Source organism: Pogoniulus pusillus, chromosome 14, assembly GCF_015220805.1.
Source record: "Pogoniulus pusillus isolate bPogPus1 chromosome 14, bPogPus1.pri, whole genome shotgun sequence".
Lineage (NCBI taxonomy): Eukaryota > Metazoa > Chordata > Aves > Piciformes > Lybiidae > Pogoniulus > Pogoniulus pusillus.
In genome coordinates, this window is record NC_087277.1 from 28,110,121 (window position 1) to 28,135,384 (window position 25,264).

At 50.2% G+C, this 25,264-nt stretch overlaps 1 protein-coding gene across 2 annotated transcripts in view; it reads right to left on the reverse strand.

The window, feature by feature from the left end:
* Window positions 1-12,050: 12,050 nt before the first annotated feature.
* RAD54B (RAD54 homolog B) overlaps window positions 12,051-25,264 on the reverse strand; it is a 75,286-nt gene continuing 62,072 nt past the window's right edge. For both annotated transcript variants that reach the window (XM_064154700.1, XM_064154699.1), the window contains 6 exons: window positions 23,284-23,574; window positions 19,708-19,883; window positions 17,727-17,988; window positions 15,506-15,572; window positions 14,248-14,448; window positions 12,051-12,898 (listed from right to left, as the gene is read on the reverse strand). In XM_064154700.1, the coding sequence (XP_064010770.1) occupies window positions 12,678-12,898; window positions 14,248-14,448; window positions 15,506-15,572; window positions 17,727-17,988; window positions 19,708-19,883; window positions 23,284-23,574 (1,218 nt within the window). In that variant the 3' untranslated portion in view covers window positions 12,051-12,677. The remainder of the gene's footprint in view (window positions 12,899-14,247; window positions 14,449-15,505; window positions 15,573-17,726; window positions 17,989-19,707; window positions 19,884-23,283; window positions 23,575-25,264) is intronic.

A 25,264-nucleotide genomic window follows, 5' to 3' on the forward strand; every position in this document is an offset into this window, starting at 1 on the left:
GTGACCATCAGTGATACAAGCAAGTGTTTCCTCCCATTTTGCCAGACCTTTCCCTGTGGCCTGGTACTGTCTTGGTTCTTACAAGTGCATTCCACCACTCTGGAATCAATCCAACAGGTTTGGCTTGGATGCCGTAACAGATATGTCAGTGGGATGGATCCTATTCCCATGGTGAGCACCTGGACTAGAAGCTCACAGGCTCACAGGATGTTAGGGGTTGGAAGGCACCTAAAGAGATCAACAAGTCCAACCCCCTGCCAGAGCAGGGCAATCCTATCTAACACAGATCACAGAGGGACACATCCAGACAGGCCTTGAAAGGCTCCACAGAAGGAGACTCCACAACCTCTCTGGGCAGCCTGTGCCAGTGCTCTGTGACCCTTCCAGTAAAGAAGTTCCCCCTTGTGTTGAGGCAGAACCTCTTTGGCTGCAACTTACACCCATTGATCCTTGTCCTGTCCCAAGGAGCAGTGAGCAGAGCCTGTCCCCCACTCCTGGCAGCCCTCAGATACTTATAAACATTTATCAAATCCCCTCTCAGTCTTCTTCTCTCCAAACTAAACAGCCCCAGGTCCCTCAGCCTCTCCTCATCAGCCATGCCCTCCTGTCCCCTCATCATCCTTCTAGCCCTCTGCTGGACCCTCTCCAGCAGATCCCTGTCCCTCTTCAACTGGGGAGCCCAAAACTGAAGGCAGTATTCAAGGTGAGGTCTCACCAGGGCAGAGGGGGATGAGAATCTCTCTTGATGTGCTGGATGAGAACCTCCCTTGATCTGGACACACTCCTCCTAACACACCCCAGGATCCCATTGGCCTTCTTGGCCACCAGGGCACATTGCTGTGCCACGGATGTTCTCCACCAGCACTCCCAGCTCCCTTTCCACAGGGCTGCTCTCCAGCAGTCACCTCCCAGCCTGTACTGCTGCAGTTTGTTGTTCCTCCCCAGGTGCAGGACTCTGCACTTGTTCTTGTTGAAGCTCATCTGGTTCCTCTGTGCCCAGCTCTCAGTCTGTCCAGGTCTCTCTGGATGGCAGCACAGCCTGCAGCTGTCTCAGCCAAGCCTCCCAGCTTGGTGTCAGCAGCAAACTTGCTGAGCAGACTCTGTCTGTGCCCTCATCAATGTCACTGATGAAGATGTTGAACAGGACTGGCCCCAGCACTGATCCCTGGGGGACACCACTGGTCACAGCTCTCCAGCTGGACTTGGCACCATTGATCACCACCCTCTGAACTCTCTCTTGCAACCAATTCCTAACCCACCTCACCATCTGCTCTTCCACCCCACACTTCCTCAGCTTGCTCACTAGAATGTCATGGGAGACAGTGTCAAAGGCCTTGCTAAGGTCAAGGTAGACTCCATCCACTGCTCTCCCTGAATCTACCCATTCAGTTATGGCATCATAAAATGCTATCAGGTTAGTTAAGCACAACTTCCCCTTGGTAAATCCGTGATGACTACTCCTGATAACTTTCTTCTCTTCCAAGTGCCCTCCAACAGGAGCCACTCCATTTTTTCAGGGCTGAAGGTGAGGCTGCCTGGTCTATAGTTTCCTGGAAGCTCTTTCTTGTCCTTTTTGAAGAATGGAGTGCCAATGGCTCTCCTCCAGTCCTCAGGCACCTCTCCTGTCTGCCACGAGCTGGCAAAGCTGATGGAGAATGGCAGAGCAATAACATCAGGCAGTTTTCTCAGCACCCTTAGGTGCATCTCATCAGGGCCCATGGACTTGTGAATGTTTAATTTGTGTAACTGATCCCTCACCCAGTCTGCACTGACCAGTGGGGAGAAAACAAGCAAGACAGAGTATTTCCAGACACCTTCTTTAGCAGGTCCTCCCTCCAGATCTTCAACTGCCTGCAGCTGAGCACTTCTAAGCTATGAAGGCTCTCAGGCATCAGGGGAAAGCTGCTAGAGAATGCCAGGCTTGCTTGAACTGGTTCTGAGCATATTCATGGCTTGGGAAAACAAAGGTCCAAACTCAAAGCATTGTTCCTGTCTTACACAGTTCTTACCCAAGGATTTCAGGAGAAGTGTAGTCTGAGAGAGATCTTGTGTGTGGCCTCAAGATTTTATTGCCTCTTTGTAATGCAGGAAGAATTAATTCTGCCCCCCTGGGACTCTGGCCCTCCCAAATGAAGCACCGAGGTCCTGGATCCTGATAGAATGATGCGGAGTAGCTAAATTTGGTAGTGGATAGAGCTGAGACCTTCCATGATAGTGGATAGAGCTGAGACCTTCCATGGTCTTAACCACCAATGAGGGCACATGTGGAGGTTATAATGGGTGGTGATCATAGAATCATAGAATCAACCAGGTTGGAAGAGACCTCCAAGATCAGCCAGGCTAACCTAGCACCCAGCCCTAGCCAGTGGACTTAGACCATGGCACTAAATGCCTCATCCAGGCTTTGCTTGAACACCTCCAGGGATGGCAACTCCACCACCTCCCTGGGCAGCCCATTCCAATGCCAATCACTCTCTCTGGGAAGAACTTCCTCCCAACATCCAGTCTATACCTCTCTCTTCAAACTGTTACCAGGCATTAAGATTTGGAGAAGCCCTCAGGTTGCTTTAAATGACTTAGAAGATCCTTCTGTCTCCTGCTGTTCCTGGAATGAAGAGATCAGTTCCATGTAGTCATTTCTACTTTTCCTCCTTGGCTCATAAGCAAGTCTTGGAGGAGGATGCCAGCATCAGCCAGACTTGCAGACAGAGGTGCTCTGAAACTCAGCCCCACAGCACCAAGCTTTTCAATGCCACCTGCTCACAGACCATGACACAGGCATGCTCTGCCACAGCTGGCAAGAGCTGGCCACCTCACCTAGGGTCCACAGATGCCTACAGCATCAGGAGAAAGACACGAGAGCATTCCCAGCCTTTTAATCATGGCAGCAAGTCTGCAGAAACAAAACACTGACCTGAGATTGGCCTTTGGGGAGTTCAGTGCTTCGGGGAAGTGTTTACTGCTCAGATAGTTCACAGCTCAGCCTGCAGCTGCAGAGGGCGTTTAGGACTCTGGGTTTTTTAGGTGCCTATAACAGCACTTAGGACATTACTTGGGTACCCAGAGCCCTTTGCTGCCATAAGCCATAGAGCATGCACTCAGCTTCTTGGGCTAGCAGACAGCCACAGTCTGGTTCTGGCTGCACTTTGAGTAGTGCATTGTGGTGTTTCGTGTCAGCTCCAAACCTGCATAGCTTCCCCTTGCTGTGCTGCAAGGTACCTCACTGAGCAGTCCCTCATCAATCAGTGGTCAGAACCACACTGACCAGCCCTTATCAATCAGTGATCAGAACTGCACTGACCAGCACCTCACTGACCAGTCCCTCATCAATCAGTGGTCAGAACCACACTGACCAGCCCTTATCAATCAATGATCACAACTGCACTGACCAGCACCACACTGACCAGTCCCTCATCAATCAGTGGTCAGAACCACACTGACCAGCCCTTATCAATCAGTGATCAGAACTGCATTGACCAGCACCACACTGACCAGTCCCTCATCAATCAGTGGTCAGAACCACACTGACCAGCCCTTATCAATCAATGATCAGAACTGCACTGACCAGCACCACACTGACCAGTCCCTCATCAATCAGTGGTCAGAACCACACTGACCAGCCCTTATCAATCAATGATCAGAACTGCACTGACCAGCACCACACTGACCAGTCCCTCATCAATCAGTGGTCAGAACCACACTGACCAGCCCTTATCAATCAGTGATCAGAACTGCACTGACCAGCACCTCACTGACCAGTCCCTCATCAATCAGTGGTCAGAACCACACTGACCAGCCCTTATCAATCAATGATCACAACTGCACTGACCAGCACCACACTGACCAGTCCCTCATCAATCAGTGGTCAGAACCACACTGACCAGCCCTTATCAATCAGTGATCAGAACTGCATTGACCAGCACCACACTGACCAGTCCCTCATCAATCAGTGGTCAGAACCACACTGACCAGCCCTTATCAATCAATGATCAGAACTGCACTGACCAGCACCACACTGACCAGTCCCTCATCAATCAGTGGTCAGAACCACACTGACCAGCCCTTATCAATCAGTGATCAGAACTGCATTGACCAGCACCACACTGACCAGTCCCTCATCAATCAGTGGTCAGAACCACACTGACCAGCCCTTATCAATCAATGATCAGAACTGCACTGACCAGCACCACACTGACCAGTCCCTCATCAATCAGTGGTCAGAACCACACTGACCAGCCCTTATCAATCAATGATCAGAACTGCACTGACCAGCACCACACTGACCAGTCCCTCATCAATCAGTGGTCAGAACCACACTGACCAGCCCTTATCAATCAGTGATCAGAACTGCACTGACCAGCACCTCACTGACCAGTCCCTCATCAATCAGTGGTCAGAACCACACTGACCAGCCCTTATCAATCAATGATCACAACTGCACTGACCAGCACCACACTGACCAGTCCCTCATCAATCAGTGGTCAGAACCACACTGACCAGCCCTTATCAATCAGTGATCAGAACTGCATTGACCAGCACCACACTGACCAGTCCCTCATCAATCAGTGGTCAGAACCACACTGACCAGCCCTTATCAATCAATGATCAGAACTGCACTGACCAGCACCACACTGACCAGTCCCTCATCAATCAGTGGTCAGAACCACACTGACCAGCCCTTATCAATCAATGATCAGAACTGTACTGAGCAGTCCCTCATCAGTCAGTGATCAGAACCGCACTGAGCAGTCCCTCATCAATCAGTGGTCATAACCGCACTGAGCAGTCCCTCATCAATCAATGATCAGAACCGCACTGAGCAGTCTCTCATCAGTCGGTGATCAGAACCGCACTGAGCAGTCCCTCATCAGTCGGTGATCAGAACCGCACTGAGCAGTCTCTCATCAGTCGGTGATCAGAACCGCACTGAGCAGTCCCCCATCAATCGGTGATCAGAACTGCACTGAGCAGTCCCTCATCAGTCGGTGATCAGAACCGCACTGCCTGTCCCGCACCGCCAGCACCACGGGAAGCCCAGCGGTGACGGTGCCTTCTCCCAGCCTGGAGGCAGCACACAGGTTCGCGCAAGGTCTCTCGTAGCAGAGCCACCCTCCAGGTCACAGGCGCTCCCGATGCGTGCCGGAGGCCCTGAGCCTCCGTTACCTGTGGGGCTCCCTCGGCCCCCGCCCGGTAGCTCCGCGCTCCCCAGGCGGAGGCGCTGGAGCAGCGAGCCCGGCGCGGCGGTCCTGCGAGCGGCTGCTGCCACCCTCAGGTCGCCTCCGCAGGCAGCCTCCCGCTGCCTCTGCCGGGGGCCGGCTCTGGACGCGGCGAAGAGCAGAGCGCAGCAGAGCCGCGGGGGGGTGCCGGGCGGAGCCGCCGCCGGGGAGGCAGCCGCCAACGCGCGAAGCAGAGGCGCAGCAGAGGCGGCACAGCTGCGGGCGGAGCGCAGGACCAGTCCCTCCATACCTTGTCAGCCCAAGGGCAGGTCGAGAGACGCCACTCTGCTCCGCTGACGCCTTATCTGCGGCGCTGTGTCCAGCTCTGCGGAGGAGAGAGGTGGATCTGCTGGGGTGGGTCCAGAGTGAGACACCAAGATGGTCTGAGGGCTGCAGAACTCCGCTGTGGGGACAGGTTGGAAGAACTGGGGCTGGAGAAAAGGAAGCTCTAGGGAGACCTTAGAGTGCAGGCAGGCTGGGGAGGCACTGTTTAGTAGGGCTTGTGGGGATAGGATGAGGGACAATGGTTTGAAACTGGAGCAGGGCAGATTTGGATTGGGTATCAGGGGGAAGTTCTGCACAGTGAGAGTGCTGAAATCCTGGCACAGGCTGCCCAGGGATGCGGTTGAGGCCTCATGACTGAAGACGTTGAAGATCAGACTGGATGTGTCCCTGTGCAGCCTGCTGTAGTTGGAGGTGCCCCTGCTGAGTGCAGGGGGGCTTGGCTGAGATGCCCTTTGAGGGTCCCTTCCCACCCAATGCAATCTGTGAAGCTGTGACTCACAAACCTGAGCTTCAGGCGCAGGACAGAGGCTGTGGTGCAGAGCCACAGCCAGGGAGCAGCAAAAGCTCTGTTGCATGGTGCCCCAGCTCTCTGCTGCCCAAACCCCACTGAACCTGGCACACCTGGGCCACCACCCAGGCATCTGCAGCAGGCCTGCAGGAACATGTAGCCCAAACACAGGCTGCACCCACCCTAAGAATGTCTTTACCTGCAAGGACTGGAACTGCAAGAGGGAAACTGGAAACAACAGCTAAAGGAGATGGCCTGAAGTCACCTTAATTCTCTACTTCCAACCCACAAATAAATCCCTAGATGCTTTTGGACACTCACCTCCTCTCCCACCTCTCCCCAGCCATCACAACAGGCTGGCAGCTGTGGCCAAAGCCAGAAAAGCACTGTGGCAACTGAGCTTCTGTGCTTTTTAGCCACTGCTCTGCTTCCATTTGTCTCACCATGCACAACCTACAGCAGCTTGTACCACCTATGGGCCATCACTCCTGACATAATCTCAAGTTGTGTTGGGGGAGGTCTAGGCTGGAGGTTAGGAGGAAGTTCTTGCCAGAGAGAGTGATTGGCACTGGAATGGGCTGCCCAGGGAGGTGGTGGAGTCATCATCCCTGGAGGTGTTCAAGACGAGCCTGGATGAGACACTTAGTGCCATGGTCTGGTTGATTGGATAGGGCTGGGGGATAGGGTGGACTGAATGATCTTGGAGGTCTTTTCCAACTTGGTTGAGTCTATGATGATTCTGTGATTCTATGAGGTTGGACCTGATGATCCTAGAGGTCCTCTCCAACCTGGTTGAGTCTATGATGATTCTGTGATTCTATGAGGTTGGACTCAATGCTCCTAGAGGTATTTTCCAATCTGGTTAATTCTATGATGATTCTATGAGGTTGGATGGGTTATCTTGGAGGTCTTTTCCAATCTGGTTGATTCTATGATGATTCTGTGATTCTGTGAGGTTGGACTCAATGATCCTGGAGATCTTTTCCAACTTAGATGATTCTGTGATGATTCTATGAGGTTGGCCTCAATGATCCTAGAGGTCTTTTCCAACCTGGTTGATTCTGTGAGATAGAAACAGGGTGTAAAAAGCAGCAGAGCTTCAGGGCAGGGTGCTGTGCCTCCTCAAGCAGGCAGTGCCTCTCCTACCTTCTGGAGCTGCTGCAGGAAGAGGGATGAGCTCAGCAGAGCAAACTTCACTTCTTCCAGCACTTTGTAGCCAGAGGGTTGGCTTTTACTGCCTCACCAAATTGAAGGTGGGCAAATTCCTTGTTCTTACTGCTCTTCTGCTACACCTGTAGCCTTTTGACTTCTGAGATGCTTCAGGATTTCTCTTAGGGAGAAGGAAAGAAACTGATTATCTGGAGACTGCTTTTATTGGCACATGTAAGTGAGGAACTAAACAAACTATGTTCTGGGGGAGGGGATTTTATGGCCTCTCAACAAGGTACACTATTGCTGGTGATGAGGATGTTTTCCTGGAGGCTTCTTTCAGAGGTGGCCTGCATGCTGAAGTAGGGGGCAAGCAGAAATTATTTTCCAGATGAGTTGGGGTTACCACCAGGAATTTGCAATGAGAGACTCCAGCCCTTGCAGGCAAGTGACACACAGGAGGAAAAGTAGTTCTTTCATGTGCTTTCCATTGATGTAAATCATGGTTGCTTATGTGTGGCTTAAATAAATGATGTGTTTGTGGCTAGAAGATCTGGGAAGGCTGTAAAGAACAATGAGGAAAACCACTTTTGGCTTTACAGGGTAACTGAAGAATAAGCTGAGTTGAAAATCTGTTTTTAACAAGGCCTTGTGTGCTGTGACTTAGGACAAAAGCAAGACTGCTTTTATGGGCTTCAGGTACTTAGAGGGCTTGCTTGCCACAGTGTTCCACTGGTGAGGGGCAATACCTGTTTGCACAGGCACTGCAAGTCAGGACTTAGGGAACTAATACTGAAAACTACAGCAGCTTGCAGGAGTTCTGCTAGGAATTCCCTGGCTAGGTACATTGGTTGCTGCTACTTTTCAGCTGGCTTTTCATCAACATACAACGAGAGAGTGGCTTAGGTTGAAAGGGACTTCAAGAGATCACCTACTCCAAATGCCCTGCTGTGGGCAGGGACACCTCTCAACTACACTTGGCCTCATCCAACCTGGCCTGGAGCACCCTCAGGGAGGAGGCAGCCACAGCCTTCCTGGGCAGCCTGTTCCAGAGTCTCACCACCTCCATACAGAAGAACTTCCTAAGCTCCAGTCTAACCCTGCTCTCCCTCAGCTTCAAACCATTTCCCCTTGTCCTGTCTCTAGACACCCTTAGGAAAAGTCTCTCTGCAGCCTTCCTGTAGGATCCTTTCAGGGAGGGAGCTGAGGTTGTTCATCCTGGAGAAGAGAAGATGCTGGGGGGACCTTAGAGCTGTCTCCTTCTCTGGAGCCTTTCAAAGCCTGTCTGGATGTGTTCCTCTGTGATCTGTGCTAGATTGTGTGGTCCTGCTCTGGCAGGGGGGTTGGACTCGATGGTCTCGATGGGTCCCTTCCAACCCCTGACATCCTGTGATCCTCTGAAGCTGTTGGCAGTACTTCCCAACACTGCAGCTGGCCAGAACTTCCCACTATACAGCACTTTCCTCATTCATTTTTCACTTTGAAACTTTCCCTGTTTGGCTTAAATTTCTCCCTCATCACTTTGCTGCTGCCAGGTTGATTTCTGTATGTGATGGGTCAAAAGCCTCAGCAAAACAAAAAGAGGGTGATCCATTCCTAAGCCTGTGTGTAGGAGAAAACTGTTGTGTCCTTATTACAGAACTGGAAACCCTTCTGCTGAAATGCCTGCTTGCCTTCGTGGTTGGGATTAGGACTTAAAATAGAGGTGAGAAGAGATGGGAGGGAAATGCATGACTTCTCTATTAGCTTGGGTTTGGCTGTTCCTGCTAGGATCTGCACCAGCTTATAAATATCTGGCAGAAAAGGAGTATGTGTGGTGATGACTGCTTGCTTCTGGGCACCTAAAATGCCTCCTGGTTTCTTCCAAGCCAGGCTCTCAACTGCTAGGTTTTAGCAGTTTGAACAAGCTGCATTCTCTCATAGCTTTCACCTGTGATCAGTCAGGCCCCACTAAATGCAGTTTGCTTTGGGTTTTTTCAAGGGGTTCTTCCTGTAGTTCTTGCTTCCAGTTGCTGTCTGCTGGGCAAAGCACAGATGCAGCAGCTGACAGCAAGGAGCTGTCTCACCCGTCTGCTAAATCAGCCTACCAACATCCCATCAGCTTCCAGAAGGAAAAAAGAACTAGGGCAGAGCAGAAAAACTAACCCCAGGGTGTTAGACGATAAGGGAACCAGTGAGATCAGGGCTGGCACAGAGAGAGAAGAGGGAGGGGATGTAGGGGAGCAAGGAGATGGACAGGTAGGAGGGAGGGCTGAGGCTGGGCAGGCAAAGGCTAAGATGGGATATAGAGACAGCTGGAGAAGCCAAAGAACACCAGGTCCTGCTGAGTGAGATAGATAGGGATTGGAAGGTGCGAAAATCAAGCTTGGAAACAGATAGAGCTACTAAAAAGAACCCTCAGGTTTGGTGAAAGGAAGGAGTGTGTTCTCCTCCAGACCCTGTAATGGACCCTGTGATGATTCCCAAGTCTTACCATTTTGTTTCTTGGCAAATATCCATGAAATCTCTGGTAAAAGGATTGCTTCCTCTCAGCTGGCATCTACAAGCTGTTAGAGCCTGCTCCTGAATCCCTGGAAAACACAGAATCATAGAATCAAGCAGGTTGGAAAAGACCTCCAAACTCATCCAGTCCAACCTAGCACCCAGCCCTGTCCAATCAACCAGACCATGGCACTAAGTGCCCCATCCAGGCTTGAGCACCTCCAGGGATGGCAACTCCACCACCTCCCTGGGCAGGGAGGTTGTAGCCAGGTGAGATTGGTATCTTCTCCCAAGCAACCAGCAACAGAACAAGAGGACACAGTCTCAAGTTGTGCCAGGGCAGGTCTAGGCTGGATGTTAGGAGGAAGTTGTTGGCAGAGAGAGTGATTGGCATTGGAATGGGCTGCCCAGGGAGGTGGTGGAGTCACCATCCCTGGAGGTGTTGAAGCAAAGCCTGGATGAGGCACTTAGTGCCATGGTCTGGTTGCCTGGCTAGGGCTGGGTGCTAGGTTGGACTGGCTGAGCTTGGAGGTCTCTTCCAACCTGCTTGATTCTATGATTCTATGATCTGAAGAAATCTCTGTGAATTCATTCCATTACAGAATCAGTCAGTGTGTGGCACTGACCAGATGATGCATGAATGAACTGCACTGTATCTGAGCAGGACAGGCCCTAAACTCGACTTGATGTCAGCCTCTTGCCTCTTCTGAGAATGCAAGCTGTGTCAGCTGCCATACAAACCTCTCTGCCACCCAAAGCCTGTTATGCACTTCCCCATCTGACAGTAAGTGAAGAGAGTTCCAACTCAGATTGCTATTCACAGCTTGCATTGGTCTGGAAGGGAGCCTCAAAGGGCACCTTGGCCAATCCCCCTGCACTCAGCAGGGGCACCTCCAACTAGGTCAGGCTGCACAGAGCTGCATCCAGCCTGACCTTGAATGTCTCCTGGGATGGGGCCTCAACCACAGCCCTGGGCAGCCTGCTCTAGGATTTCACCACTCTCACTGTGCACAACTTCCTCCTGATGTCCAACCTAAATCTGCCCTGATCCAGTTTCAAACCACTGCCTCTCATCTTATCCCCATCTGAACAGTCCCTCCCCAGCCTGCCTGTAGGTCCCCTCCAGATATTGAAATGCAGCTCTAAGATCTCCCTGGAGCCTTCTCTTCTGCAGGATGAACAGCCCCAATCCTTTCAGCCTGTCTTCACAGCAGAGGTTCAGCCCTCTGATTATCTTGGTGGCCTTCTCTGGACCCACTCCAGCAGGTCTATGTCTCTCTTGTGTTGAGGGCCCCATATCTGGACACAGCACTGCAGGTGATATCTCAGGAGAGCAGAGCAGAGTAGCAGAATCACCTCTCTTGACTTGCTGGCCACGCTGCTTTTGATGCAGCCCAGGATGTGATTTGCCTTATGGGCCACAACTGCTGGGTCATGTCCAAGAGAAAAATGATACAGGATCACCTTTCCAACCACACAAAGGAAAAAAAAAAGTGAGCCAGGGTAGATAAAAGCTGAATCAACAAAACCAGTCCTGTGAAACCAGCCACAAACGTCCTTGCTGCAATAATCAATCAAATGCCACCCCTTCTGCTTTGTCACATCAGGGTTGGTCTCAGCTGAGAACATGCAGCACGTTCCTCTCTGTGGCAGGATGCCAGGCACCAGAAGTAACAGAATTTCTCCCAGATCCCCTCCTCTCAGCTGAGAGCTGGCAAGGAGTACAGCACTGATTGCTGGATCTGTGGGCTGGTGACAATCCTCCCTGCCCAGTGTGACTCAGAGCCTTGCAGCACCCTCAGCAAGTTTGTGGATGACACCAAGCTGTGTGGTCCTGTGGAGGGAAGGGATCCATGCAGAGGGACTTGGATAGGCTGGAGAGGAGAGCCCAAGCCAATCTCTTGAAGTTCAACAAGGCCTAGTGCAAGGTCCTATACCTGGGTCAGGGCAATCCCAAGCACAAATCCAGGCTGGATGAGGAGAGGCTTGAGAGCAGTCTGAAGAAGGACTTGGGGGTCTCTAGTGATGAAAATCTCCCCACGAACCAGCAATGGTTCCTGGCAGCCCAGCAGGGAGCTGTGTGCTGGCTGCAATCAGAGCAGGGAGAGCAGCAGCACAGGCAGCTGTGTGCTGGTTGTATGCAGAGCAGGAAGAGCAGCAGCACAGGGAGAGGATTCTGCCCCTCTGCTCTGCTGAGACCTCACCTGCAGCACTGTCTCCAGTTCTGGTGCCCACAGCATAAGAGAGACATGGAGCTGCTGGAGTATGTCCAGAGAAGGCCATGAAGACTATGAGAGGGTTGGAAAACCTCTTCTGCCTTCAAAGAAGAAGAAAAATACAGAGAGAAAAAAATACACCATGCAAAATATGCAACAAGTGGCCTTAAAAGGGAATTAACTTCATAAGGTGAGTTTGTGTGTGTGAGAAATAAAAGCTTTTATTCTCCTGAGTAAAGGCAGTAAGGAGAATTCCAGAACACTCTGACACTGCATCAAGCTGTGGCCTTAGAATCTGAGACCTCAGTGGCTACTGTTCTGAGTTTCACTACACTGTCCCTTTCAGCCAGCAAACTCCTACCTTGTTGTAAAGCCACAGTCAGACAGATGTCACTTTCCATTGTCCAACCAAAATGCCAACCAGAGGCTTGCTAACAGCACAAACACATCCACAGCATTGCCTCAGGTGGCTGAAGAGCTGCCAGTGCTGCATGCAATAAATCATTCTGACCAAAGGCACAACCATAAACCAAAGCAGATACAGACAGAAGTGTGTACCTAAACCATCTTGCTGCTGCTGATCCCAAAGGAACAGAAGCCTGGAAAGCAAAGTTAGGTTGTACAATCTGTGTTATGATTAGAGCAAGTGTGATCAACTTGCTAGAAACTGTCACTCTGGATGAACACTTTGTGGGAATGCCCCAAAACCTCATCAGAAACACACAATGAGCTTGGCCACAAGAACAAAAGGTAACTGCACATCAGTTGTTTGCCACCCCTCAGAAGAGGAGGATGCAAATGATAAGGGGAAGACACTGAGGTTTAACAGGAGAGAGAAGCTGAATTGGTTACATTGTGGAAAAAGAAAGAAACATTCTCTTTTATCCTTTCAAGGAAAGGGTCATCAAGAGTCTGATACTGCCCAGAGAAATGTTTCCATTGCATCAGCTGTGACATAGAAAGTGGTTTCTTTGAGTTAGGCTTCACATGGTTTTGGCCAAGCTGGCAACTTCTGGATACAGAAGGCTCTTCTGTGGAAGAATCTGAGGAGAAAACAAAAAAGGGAGGGGATGCAGTGGATTAATCAGAGAGAAATCTGGCAAAAAAATCCACCCTGAATCAATAAACTTAGTGGTGAAAACTGAGACTGGGTGTGGCAGCCTGCTCCAGCTGGAGGTGTCCCTGCTGACTGCAGGGGGGGCTAGACAAGATGCCCTCTGAGGGTCCCTCCCATCCCAATGCAATCTGTGAAACTCCAAGTGTCTGCAACTCGACTTTCCAACTCCCAGGGGGCATGCCAGCATTTCTCCAACGATTACTTTAATCATCCTGCATCGCCTTTAATTGATTACTGTAACATGAAGAGTTACATTCAGAGGTCTGGAACAGATCTGGTATAGCTGTCCTCAGTTAAAACAGCTTTGGAACTAGCTCTTGCTTATTACTGCCCTTAGAATCACAGAAACATAGAATCAACCAGGTTGGAAGAGACCTCCAAGATCATCCAGTCCAACCTAGCACCCAGCCCTGTCCAATCAACTAGACCATGGCACTAAGTGCCAGGGGGACAGTGACTCCACCACCTCCCTGGGCAGCCCATTCCAATGCCAATCACTCTCTCTACCAGGAACTTCCTTCTTCCAGCCTAGACCTCCCCTGGCACAGCTTGAGACTGTGTCCCCTTCTTCTGTTGCTGGCTGCCTGGCAGAAGAGACCAACCCCACCTGGCTACAGCCTCCCTTCAGGTAGTTGTAGACAGCAATGAGCTCTGCCCTGAGCCTCCTCTGCTGCAGGCTGCACACCCCCAGCTCCCTCAGCCTCTCCTCACAGGGCTGTGCTCCAGGCCCCTCACCAGCCTTGCTGCCCTTCTCCAAACACCTTCCAGAACCTCAGCATCTCTCTTGAATTGAGGAGCCCAGAACTGGACACAGCACTCAAGGTGTGGCCTGAGCAGTGCTGAGTACAGGGGCAGAATAACCTCCCTTGTCCTACTGGCCACACTGCTCCTGATGCAGCCCAGGATGCCATTGGCTCTCTTGGCCACCTGGGCACACTGCTGGCTCATCTTCAGCCTACTATCTACTAGCACCCCCAAGTCCCTTTCTCCCTGGTTGCTCTTCAGCCACTCTGGCCCCACACACTGCCATATGCTTGTAACAAATCATTACTTGAGCTTGCCAAAGCCAATCCAATGAATTACCAGGCAGGGTACATGAATTATTGGTTACTGCAAAGGAACAAACCTTTTCTCCTCTTCATCTTGTAAAGTGCTTCTATGGATTAGAAAGAGACAGCCAATATCTGGAAGCTTCAATTTTACTGTGCAACAGACTTTACACCAGTAATAGCCTGATCAGAATGGATGGCCAGAGACAATGAAAAAGAAACTCACTTTGCAACTCACTCCTTCCCATGCAGTCACACTCAAGCAAGTCATGGGTAACACAACTGGAATTTTCATGAAGAGTAAAGAGATCCTTAAGCTCCTCGACAGAAAAATGGATGTGTTCAGATGTCTTGGAAAGGTCCACAACTGCCCCAGAAAGGTCTTGTTTGCTGATCTGTCTTTGGTAAATCTTTTCTTCTATTGAGCCTGTATTGAAAGAAGAAAATAAAATAGACATGCTGGGAGATTTTTTTCATCACTGCTTGACAAGAAGAAATCATAGAATCAGTCAGGGTTGGGAGGGACCACAAATTGCAGCCAGTTCCAATCCCCCTGACGTGCCCAGAGACACCCTACCCTAGAGCAGGCTGCACACAGCCTCAGCCAGCCTGGCCTCAAACACCTCCAGCCATGGGACCTCAACCACCTCCCTGGGCAACCCATTCCAGGCTCTCACCACTCTCCTGCTCAACAACTTCCTCCTCACTTCCAGTCTGAACCTACCCATCTCCAGCTCTGCTGCATTCCCCCCAGTCCTGTCACTCCCTGAGAGCCTAAAAAGTCCCTCCCCAGCTTTTTTGTAGCCCCCTTCAGATGCTGGAAGGCCACAAGAAGGTCACCTGGGAGCCTCCTCTTCTCCAGACTGAACAGCCCCAACTCTTTCAGTCTGTGCTCACAGCAGAGCTGCTGCAGCCTCTGAGCATCCTCCTGGCCCTGCTCTGGTCACGCTCCAGAATCTCCATATCCTTCTTGTAATGGGGGCTCCAGAACTGGATGCAGCTGTTAAATCCATTTGAAATACTAAACCATTATTTCCAGTTACTCAAGCTAAAGCAAAGCAGGTTTGAAATTAGAGAAGGGCAGATTTAGATTGGATGTCAGGAACAAGTTCTGCACCATGAAGGTGCCAAAACACTGTAACAGGTTGCCCAGGTTAGTGGTTGAGGCCCCATCCCTGGAGATATTCAAAAGTGAGGCTCAACAGAGCTCTGGGCAGCCTGACCTAGTTGAGGATGCCCCTCCTGACTGCAGAGAGGGTTGGACTGGAAGACCTTTGGAGCCCTCTTCCAACCCAGACCATTCTGGGATTCTACCAGTCTAAATCAATTAATGTGTTGCCTCTAACTGACCTGAGTGCAGGAGAAATAACACAGAAATTATTGAAGAACTAACTATTTTTAAGACTTTCCCCCAAATTCCCTTCCTTTTACAAAGACTTTCCATACTTGTCTCCTCTAAGGGAGGTCTGAGCAGCATCTCTGACCTGTGGTTAGCAGCCTGTAGATGTGTACGGTATGTTTCTGACCATCTCTCCACACTCTGGCCATGGCCTGAAGAAAGCAAGAGGAAGAGGATGAGCAGCCTACAACACAACTTGCAGCCTGTACTCATCATTGCCACTTCTGCCACCTCATTCAAAAAGATCATCATCATAGAATCTCAGAATGGCTTAGGTGGGAAAGGACCTCAGAGATCACCTACTCCAACCTACCTGCCATGGGCAGGGACATCTCTCAGCTAGACTTGGCAGCTAAAGCCTTGTGCAGCCTGGTCTTGAACACCCTCAGGAAGGAGGTATCCACAACCATCATGGGCAGCCTACTGCAGAGTCTCACCACTCTCACACTGAAGAACTTCTTCTTTGGCCACACCTTGAGTGCTGCGTCCAGTTCTGGGCCACTCAATTCAAGAGAGTGCTGGAAGGTGTTGAGAGAAGGGCAGTAAGGCTGGGAAGGGGTCTGGAGCACAGCCCTGTGAGGAGAGGCTGAGGGAGCTGGGGGTGTGCAGCCTGCAGAAGAGGAGGCTCAGAGCAGAGCTCATTGCTGTCCACAGCTACCTTAAGGGAGGTTGTAGCCAGGTGAGATTGGTATCTTCTCCCAGGCACCCAGCAACAGAACAAGGGGACACAGTCTCAAGTTGTGCCAGGGGAGGTCTAGGCTGGATGTTAGGAGGAAGTCGTTGGCAGAGAGAGTGATTGGCATTGGAATGGGCTGCCCAGGGAGGTGGTGGAGGCACCATCCCCGAAGGTCTTGAAGCAGAGACTGGATGAGGCACTCGGTGCCATGGTCTGGTTGACTGGCCAGGGCTGGGTGCTAGGTTGGACTGGCTGATCTTGGAGGTCTCTTCCAACCTGGTTGATTCTATGATTCTATGATCTACTATAAAAAAGTTTCTTACTGTGTTTATACAAAGATTTTTACATCTGCTATCATTAAAGGTTGTTTTAGCTGAGCAATCTCATGCCAGTTAAATCATCCCTCAAAGCCAACCCTGCCATTAGAAGAATGGCACAAATCCAGGCTGGGAGAAGAGAGTAGATCTGAAGAAAGAGACATGGGGGTGCTGGTTGCTGAGCAGCTTCCCAGGAGCCAGCAGTGCCCTCATGCAGCCCAGAAGGCAGCTGTGTGCTGGGCTGCAGCCAGAGGAGTGTGGGCAGCAGAGCAAGAGAGTGGGATTCTGCCCCCTGACTCCGCTCTGCTGAGACCTCACCTCCAATCCTGCCTCCAGTTCTGGTGTCCCCAGCATGAGAAGGGCAGAAAGATGCTGGAGTGAGTCCAGAGGAGGGCCACAAAGATGATTCAAGGGCTGGAACTTCTCTGCTGTGAGGATAGGCTGAGGGAGCTGGGGGTGTTCAGCCTGAAGAAGAGAAGGCTTCAGGGGGACCTTAGAGCTGCCTTCCAATAGCTGAAGGGATCCTTCAGGAAGGCTTCAGAGGGACTTTGCTTAAGGATGTCTAGAGACAGGACTAGGGGAAATGGTTTTGAGGGAGAGAGCAGGTTCTTGGGAAGAAATTCTTCAGTATGAGTGTGTTGAGACTCCAGAATATGTTGCCCAGGAAGGTTTTGGCTGCCTCCTCCCTGGGGGTGTTCAACACCATGTTGGACGAGGCCTTGAGCAGCCAAGTCTAGTCGAGAGGCATATCTGCCCATGGGGCAGGGTGGTTTGGAGTAGATGATCTCTGAGGTCCCTTCCATCCTGAGCCATTCTATGACTGTGACACAACACTGGCTTTGTTTTCTTGGTTTTGTGGTGGTTTTTTTTTCCTGGCATCATTCCCACAGGATTCTCTTTTCATTCTGATCAGAATCTCTCCCTTTTCCTCAGGTACTGCGAACCGACAGCAACATCTGCTAGGCAGCGCAGTGAGATTTTTCTTTTCACTTTAGAAACACAGCAAGTTTCCAGTGAAAAAAAGGGGTCAGGAAACAAAGGAGATACACAACTCACTGCTCTAAAGATCCCAGAACTTAACCTTGTCATTTTTGACTGCTAGAGGGCTTCTAACAATTCCAATATCTATAATACGACAGAGAAATACTTCCTCTTCTCTACTGAGGACTTTTTTTTCCTGCAGTATTTTGCTTGTCAAAGCAAAAACAATGGGTAGCAACAAGACACTTAAAGCCAAGCATCCCAAAACCAGCCCCCAAAACAACATTTGATGCCCATCTCTGTCCACACAAAACCCACTTGTGTTATCAGACCTGAATGTCCGTAGCTGGGTTCCAGTCGATATCGTACAGGATCAAATGAGAGGCTCCAACCAGATTCAGTCCTACTCCACCAGCCTTTGAACTCAGCAAAAAGACAAAAGCTGAGCTGAATTTACTGTTAAAAGCATCAACAATCTGTTGTCTCTGGGAGACAGGAGTATGTCCATCCAGCCTAGTGTAAGAGTATCCATAACGTTTGCATGTCTCTTGTAAGATGTTTAATGTCTGAGTGTAATTGGAGACCAGCACAACCCTGTCAAAGAGGAAAACAAAGTTATTTTAGCATCTTAGACCTTGGTAAAAGTAAAGTCAGTGAACAAATTAGTGAAGGTGCTGTGGGCAGAGGCACTGAGTGCACCCTCAGTGAGTTTGCTGAGCACACCAAGCTGTGTGGTGCAGCAGCCAGGCTGGAGGGCAGGGATCCTTCCAGAGGGACCTCGGCAGGCTGGAGAGGGGGCACCAGCCAACCTCATGAGGTTCAACAGGACCAAGTGCAAGGTCCTGCAGCTGGGTCGAGGCAATGCCAAGCACAAATCCAGGCTGGGCAGTGAGTGTCTGGAGAGCAGCCCTGAGGAGAGGGACTTGGGGGTGCTACTGGAGCAGAAGCTCGACAGGAGCCAGCAGTGTGCACTTGCAGCCTGGAGGGATAACCAGATCCTGAGCTGCAGCATCAGAAGTGTGGCCAGCAGGGCCAGGGAGGTGATTCTCCTCCTCTGCTCTGCTCTGCTCTGCTGAGATCCCACCTGGAGTACTGCATCCAGCTCTTTAGCCCCTGGGACAAGAGGGATGTGGAGATGCTGCTGGAGTGTGTCCAGAGAAGGGCCAGGAGGATGCTCAGAGGGCTGCAGCAGCTCTGCTGTGAGCACAGACTGAAAGAGTTGGGGCTGTGCAGGCTGCAGCAGAGGAGGCTCCCAGGTGACCTTCTTGTGGCCTTCCAGGATCTGAAGGAGGCCTCCAAAAAAGCTGGGGAGGGAGTTTTTAAGCTCTCAGGGAGTGACAGGACTGGGGGGAATGGAGCAAAGGTGGAGATGGGGAGATTCAGACTGGAGATGAGGAGGAAGACATTGAGCATGAGAGTGGTGAGAGGCTGGAATGGGCTGCCCAGGGAGCTGGTTGAGGCCCCATGGCTGGAGGTGTTTAAGGCCAGGCTGGCTGAGGCTGTGTGCAGCCTGCTCTAAGGTAGGGTGTCCCTGGCCATGTCAGGGGGGTTGGAACTGGCTGCTCCTTGTGGTCCCTTCCAACCCTGACTGATTCTATGATTCTACAAAATCCAAGTTCAGTAAAACCAGGCAGAGCCAGGAGGACAATGCATAACCATGCTTGGCTCCTCTGCAAACAGCTGCAATGCCTTGGAATATTATGTCCAAATGCATTTGAAGAGCAAACTAGTATTCAGAAGGTGTGCTAGTTTGAGCCTAGCTGGGATGTTTTGGTGAGAAGAATTAGATGCTAGGCTGTGACAAGGAAACAAAGGTGATGTCTGCTGCACTCATAGGCTTGGTGAGATGGACAAGAACAAGAACACAAAAACATAGACAAGAGAGTCTCCCTCTGGGCTTTGGGCTGCACTTTTCTCCCTAACTTGCTGCCTAACTTATCCTTCTGCTTCCTAACCCACTTAACCGATCCTCTAAACTCACCTTGAACATAAGGCAAAGTCTGGGGTAAGGTAGAGGGGTGGGAGGAAGGTGGAAGGGTGGTTGAGAGCCTCCTGGGGACTCAGGTTTCTGGCAGGGCTGTTGTGTTTCTGTATTACCTTTAATTTGTCTACTTCTGTCTCTAGCTGTATAGATTGTAACTCTCTGCTTGTATCTTGTGCTAAGCTGTAAATATAAAGCTTCATTCTTCAATTGCCAGCTTGGCTGAGTCTAGTCTGGGTGATTCTCTTAAGTGTGGGAGAGGGGCAGGTAACACCCAAACCATCACAGAAAGCCACTCCCATTACTCCCCTTTACCTGTCTTTTACACTTGCCTTTCAGAAGAGCTCAGTTCATGAATTGCTGCTAGCAACTTCACCAGCACCTGCAGCTTTCCTGAATCAGTTTCAGAGCAAGTGTCTGAAGTGTAATCTTGTGGAAAGACATCTATCACACCTTCATAGAGGCTGGACTCCTCCTGCTCATCAGACACAGGATCACAACTTTTTTCCTGTTGAAAACAAAAAGATTCAAGTTCCATATCCCCTCTTTCTTGTCCTGGGGATTTCTAAACATTGCTATATTTCTATTACAGAGACAAAAGCAGGCATCTGGAGCACTGCATCCATTTCTGGTGTCCTCGGCATAAGAGGGACATGGAGCTGCTGGAGTGGGTCCAGAGGAAGCCACAAAGATGATCAGAGGGCTGGGGAACGTCCCCTGTGGGGACAGGCTGAGAGAGTTCTGAGAGAGTTGGGGCTGTTCAGCATGGAGAAGGCTTTGGGGTGACTTTAGAGCAACCTTCCAGTACCTGAAGGGGTCTACAAGAAAGCCAGGGAGGGACTTTTTAGAAGCGCTTGTAGTGATAGGATGAGAAGGAATGGACTGAAGCTTGAGGAAGGCAGATTTAGACTGGAGATTAGGAAGAAACTCTTTCCAGTGAGGCTGCTGAGACACTGGAACAAGTTGCCCAAGGAGCTTGAATATAAATATAAATATAAATATAAATATAAATATAAATATAAATATAAATATAAATACAAATGTAAATATAAACATAAATATATAAAAATGTAAATATAAATATAAACATAAATATAAATATAAATATAAATATAAATATAAATATGTGAGGGCTGGCCAGGAGGAAGGGAGTGGGAATGAAATGTGAGAAGGATAACACCAATCGAGTGCTGGCCTTGATCTCCCACAGCTGCTGGCTACTTTGTCTGAAGGAAGGATAGGTAAGTGAACATCCCACTAATGAGAAAAGCAAGGTGGGGTTTGTGCAAAGGACTGGGTTGTTCTTGCCTAATTGTGTTAATGTGTAGGTGTGTGCTCTATGCTCAAGATGGTATAATGAGAGTCAGAACAATCAATCAAGAGCCTGTGGTATAATTCACATTGAATGGCCTGAGGTCCCTGTGGCACTGCTTTTGCTCACACTGATCCGTGTGTGCTTTGCCCACGTTCCTGTGGCAGCACATAGGTAGCTGCAACATCAGGGGACAGGCTCTGCTCACTGCTCCCTGGGATAGGACAAGGAGCAATGGGTGTAAGTTGCAGCCAAAGAGGTTCTGCCTCAACACAAGGGGGAACTTCTTGACTGTAAGGGTCACAGAGCACTGGCACAGGCTGCCCAGAGAGGTTGTGGAGTCTCCTTCTGTGGAGCCTTTCAGGGCCTGTCTGGATGTGTTCCTCTGTGATCTGCATTAGGATTGTCCTGCTCTGGCAGGGGGGTTGGACTTGATCTCCTTGGGTCCCTTCCAACCCCCAACATCCTGTGAGCTCGTTGGCAGATTCCCTATCCCTGGAAGGCCAGGTACAATGAGGCCTTGAGCAACCTGATGTAGTGGGAGGTGTATTGCCCATGGCAGAGGGTTGGAACTGGGTACTCTTTAAGGTCCCTTCTAACCTCAACCATTCTATGAATCTATGAACTGATCTCTTTTAAGACTTTGTCATTAAGTTTTTGTTCTGCAACTGGAAGTGAAGCAAACCCAGCAAGGGAAACCAAGAAAATAGAAGGAATGCAGCCAACGTTCTGCTGTAATTTGGGCATTGCTGTTTTATAGGGAGGAAAAAGCCAAACTACTCAAGCACCAAAGTCCACAGTGGCAATAGATGACTTGCAAAAGTCCTTTTCATAGCCATAGTTCCTAAAGCCTTACCAAACATTGGGATAAAGGAAAGGCAACTAACTTTCCCTGGCAGTGTGGAAAGTTACAGGGAGATCTGTGCTATGGACACTGCTACAAAACCATGAAGTATGATTTCCAGGAAAGGTTTACATTTCCACACACCTTACTTGGGCCATGACTGGTGACCACAGAGGTTCCCAAGTCCTGTCACATCATTCCCCACAGAGGCATGTGACCATTTCCACAGAAATAACAATACAGAGTGAGAGTATCTCAGCAGAAACAGAAATGGAGACATCTAGAGCACCACTGACATCTTGAGACTGCAGCTCCCCATGTCATTGAGCCTGAGACAGTACAATTACCGTGGAGGAAAGAGTTGTCAGAGGAATCAGCAGGCAGAGTAGAGAAAATAACCTCCAGCTAAGAATGTTCTCTGTGAAATTCAGGTTTAGATGTGTTTTTGCATATAATTCAGAGGGAAAATACTGAACAAGAGGCTGGAGCACTCTGCCATGAGGACAGAGGTGGAGTCGCTGTTCCTGGAGCTGTTCAAGGCAGGACTGGACGTGGCACTTGGTGCCATGGTCTGGCCTTGAGCTCTGTGCTAAAGGGTTGGACTTGATGATCTGTGAGGTCTCTTCCAACCCTGATGATACTGTGATACTGTGACAGGCTGAGGGAGCTGGGGCTGTTTAGCTTGGAGAAGAGAAGGCTCTGGGGGAGCCTTAGAGCTACCTGCCAATAGCTGAAGGAATCCTACAGGAAGGCTGGAGAGGGATTCTTCATAAGGGTGCACAGAGACAGGACAAGGGGGAACGGTTTGAAGCTGAGGGAGAGTAGGCTTAGACTGAGCTGAGGAAGAAGTTCTTCAGTACGAGGGTGGTGAGGCTGGAATAGGCTGCCCAGGGAGGATGTGGATGTCTCTTTCCTTGGGGGTGTTCAAGGCCAGGTTGGATGAGGCTCTTTGAGCAGCTGAGTCTAGTTGAGAGGTGTTTCTGCCCATGGTGTGGAGGTTGGAGTAGATGGTCTCTGAGGTCACAGTATCACAGTATCACCAAGGCTGGAAAAGACCTCACAGATCATCAAGTCCAACCCTTTACCACAGAGCTCAAGGCCAGACCATGGCACCAAGTGCCACGTCCAGTCCTGCCTTGAACAGCTCCAGGGACGGCGACTCCACCACCTCCCCGGGCAGCCCATTCCAGTGTCCAATGACTCTCTCAGGGAAGAACTTTCTTCTCACCTCCAGCCTAAATTTCCTCTGGCACAGCTTGAGGCTGTGTCCTCTTGTTCTGGTGCTGGCCACTTGAGAGAAGAGAGCAACCTCCTCCTGGCCACAACCTCCCCTCAGATAGGTCCCTTCCAGCCTAAGCCATTCTGTGCTTCTGTGAATTTATGCCCTGCAAATCTCCTAATTCCTTAATTAAGAAATGCTCTCTTGTAATCTGTTCTGTGTTATGTGAGTCTAGCTGAGAGGCATCCCTTGCCCAGAGCAGGGGGCTTGGAGTAGATGACCCCTGAGGTCACTTCCAACCTAAGCCACTCTATGATTCTCTGAAAATGCCCTAAGCCAACAGAAAACTGCTGAGATACCTTCCCTGAGCACATTCAGCTTCCCTAGCATTGAAGGCAGACCTCCTGAAGGAAGCTGTATGCGAGAAGAGAGTCTGAAAGCACCCTGAAGCAACACACACCTTGACCATAACACAGCTTTAGAGCCTGCTGAAATGACTAATGGCAGACACCCACCTCCAGGCCAGTAGTTACCTTTAGAGCTTTAAACAGAAGACATGGATGATTGCAGAGCTTTTTCAGAGCACCTATACAGACTAGGTGAGGGCTGTTTTCCAGCCTGCCTTGCAGACAGGACCTAATAACTTGAGAGCTAAGCAGTTTCCGATACAATTCCAGTTGCAGTGCTGATGGCAGGCAGAAGATGATGCTCTCCTTTTTGGGGGGCAGAAACTGGTTTATAACCTCCTGTGTTCTCCTCAGGATGAAGAGCCCAGTGAGACGTGTGAGTTCTGCTGCTCGTTTTTCTCCCAATTCCTTTTCCTCCTGAAAGAAGCAGCAGCTTTGTAATCACAGTAATTTTCTGTGTGATTTTAATTAGACATTAAAAGAACATTTGGAATGTAGGATCATAGAATCAACCAGGTTGGAAGAGACCTCCAAGATCATCCAGCCCAACCTAGCACCCTGCCCTAGCCAGTCAACCAGACCATGGCACTAAGTGCCTCAGCCAGGCTTTTCTTGAAGACCTCCAAGGACGGTGCCTCCACCACCTCCCTGGGCAGCCCATTCCAATGCCAATCACTCTCTCTGTGAAGAACTTCCTCCTAACATCCAGCCTAGACCTCCCCTGGCACAACTTGAGACTGTGTCCCCTTGTTCTATTGCTGGTTGCCTGGGAGAAGAGGCCACCCCCCACCTGTCCCTTCAGGTAGTTGTAGACAGCAATGAGCTCTGCCCTGAGCCTCCTCTGCTGCAGGCTGCACACCCCCAGCTCCCTCAGCCTCTCCTCATAGGGTTTGTGCTCCAGGCCCCTCACCAGCTTTGTTGCCCTTCTCTGGACACCTTCCAGCACCTCAACATCTCTCTTGAATTGAGGGGCCCAGAACTGGATACTGCTTTCTGGAGAGCCCTTCCAAGCAAAACCATTCTGTGATTCTGTGACAATTCAGAATGAAGAGCTCAGTGAGATGTGTGAGCTCTGCTGCTCTTTTTTCTCCCAATTCCTTTTCCTCCTAAAAGAAGCAGCAGCTTTGCAATTACAGTAATTTTCTGTGTGATTTTAATTAGACATTAAAAGAACATTTGAAATGTAGGATACTGCTTTCTGGAGAGCCCTTCAAGCAAAACCATTCTGTGATTCTATGTTTATATGATTCTGTGATTTTATGACAGTAGCCTTCAGCTCTTCTCCAATCTATGCTGTTCTACACTGGTTTAATCCCAGTTCTGCTTTCTAAAGTCTTAAACAAAGGAAGATCATGTCCCAGAAAATACTCAAGGCTGGAATTATATTCCAGAACTGTCTGATTGATGCAATAAAATCATGTTGATGTTGCAGTACCGTGGAGAAACTTAGAAGGAGTTAAACATCATCACACCCTGACTCATGTGGCATTTTCACCAAAGCAGGCAACTGGAAGAACAATTTTTGCATGATAATTAAGAGGCAGCTGAGGAGATGAGTGACAAGTGGAGCTGCTCAGGGCTCTGTCCTGGGTCCAGTGCTCTTTAACATCTTTGTCAGCAGCATGGGTGGTAGCACTGAGTGCATCCTCGGCAAGTTTGCTAACGGCACCAAGCTGTGTGGTGTGATGGAATCACTTAGGGGAGGAATGGCATCCAGAAGGATTTTGATAGGCTTGAGAAGTGCAAACTGCATGAGGTTCAGTAAGTCAAAGGGCAAGGTCCTGCATTTGGGCTCAGCAAACCCCAGACAAAATCCAGGCTGGGAGCAGAGTGGGTTGAGAGTAGCTCTGAAGAAAGAGACTTAGGGGTGCTGGTTGCTGAGCAGCTCCCCAGGAGCCAGCAGTGCCCTCATGCAGCCCAGAAGGCAGCTGTGTGCTGGCTGCAGCCAGAGGAGTGTGGGCAGCAGGGCAAGAGAAGGGATTCTGCCCCTTGGCTCTGCTCTGCTGACACCTCACCTCCGATCCTGCCTCCAGTTCTGGTGTCCCCAGCATGAGAAGGACACAGAGCTGCTGGAGTGAGTCCAGAGGAGGGCCACAAAGATGATCCA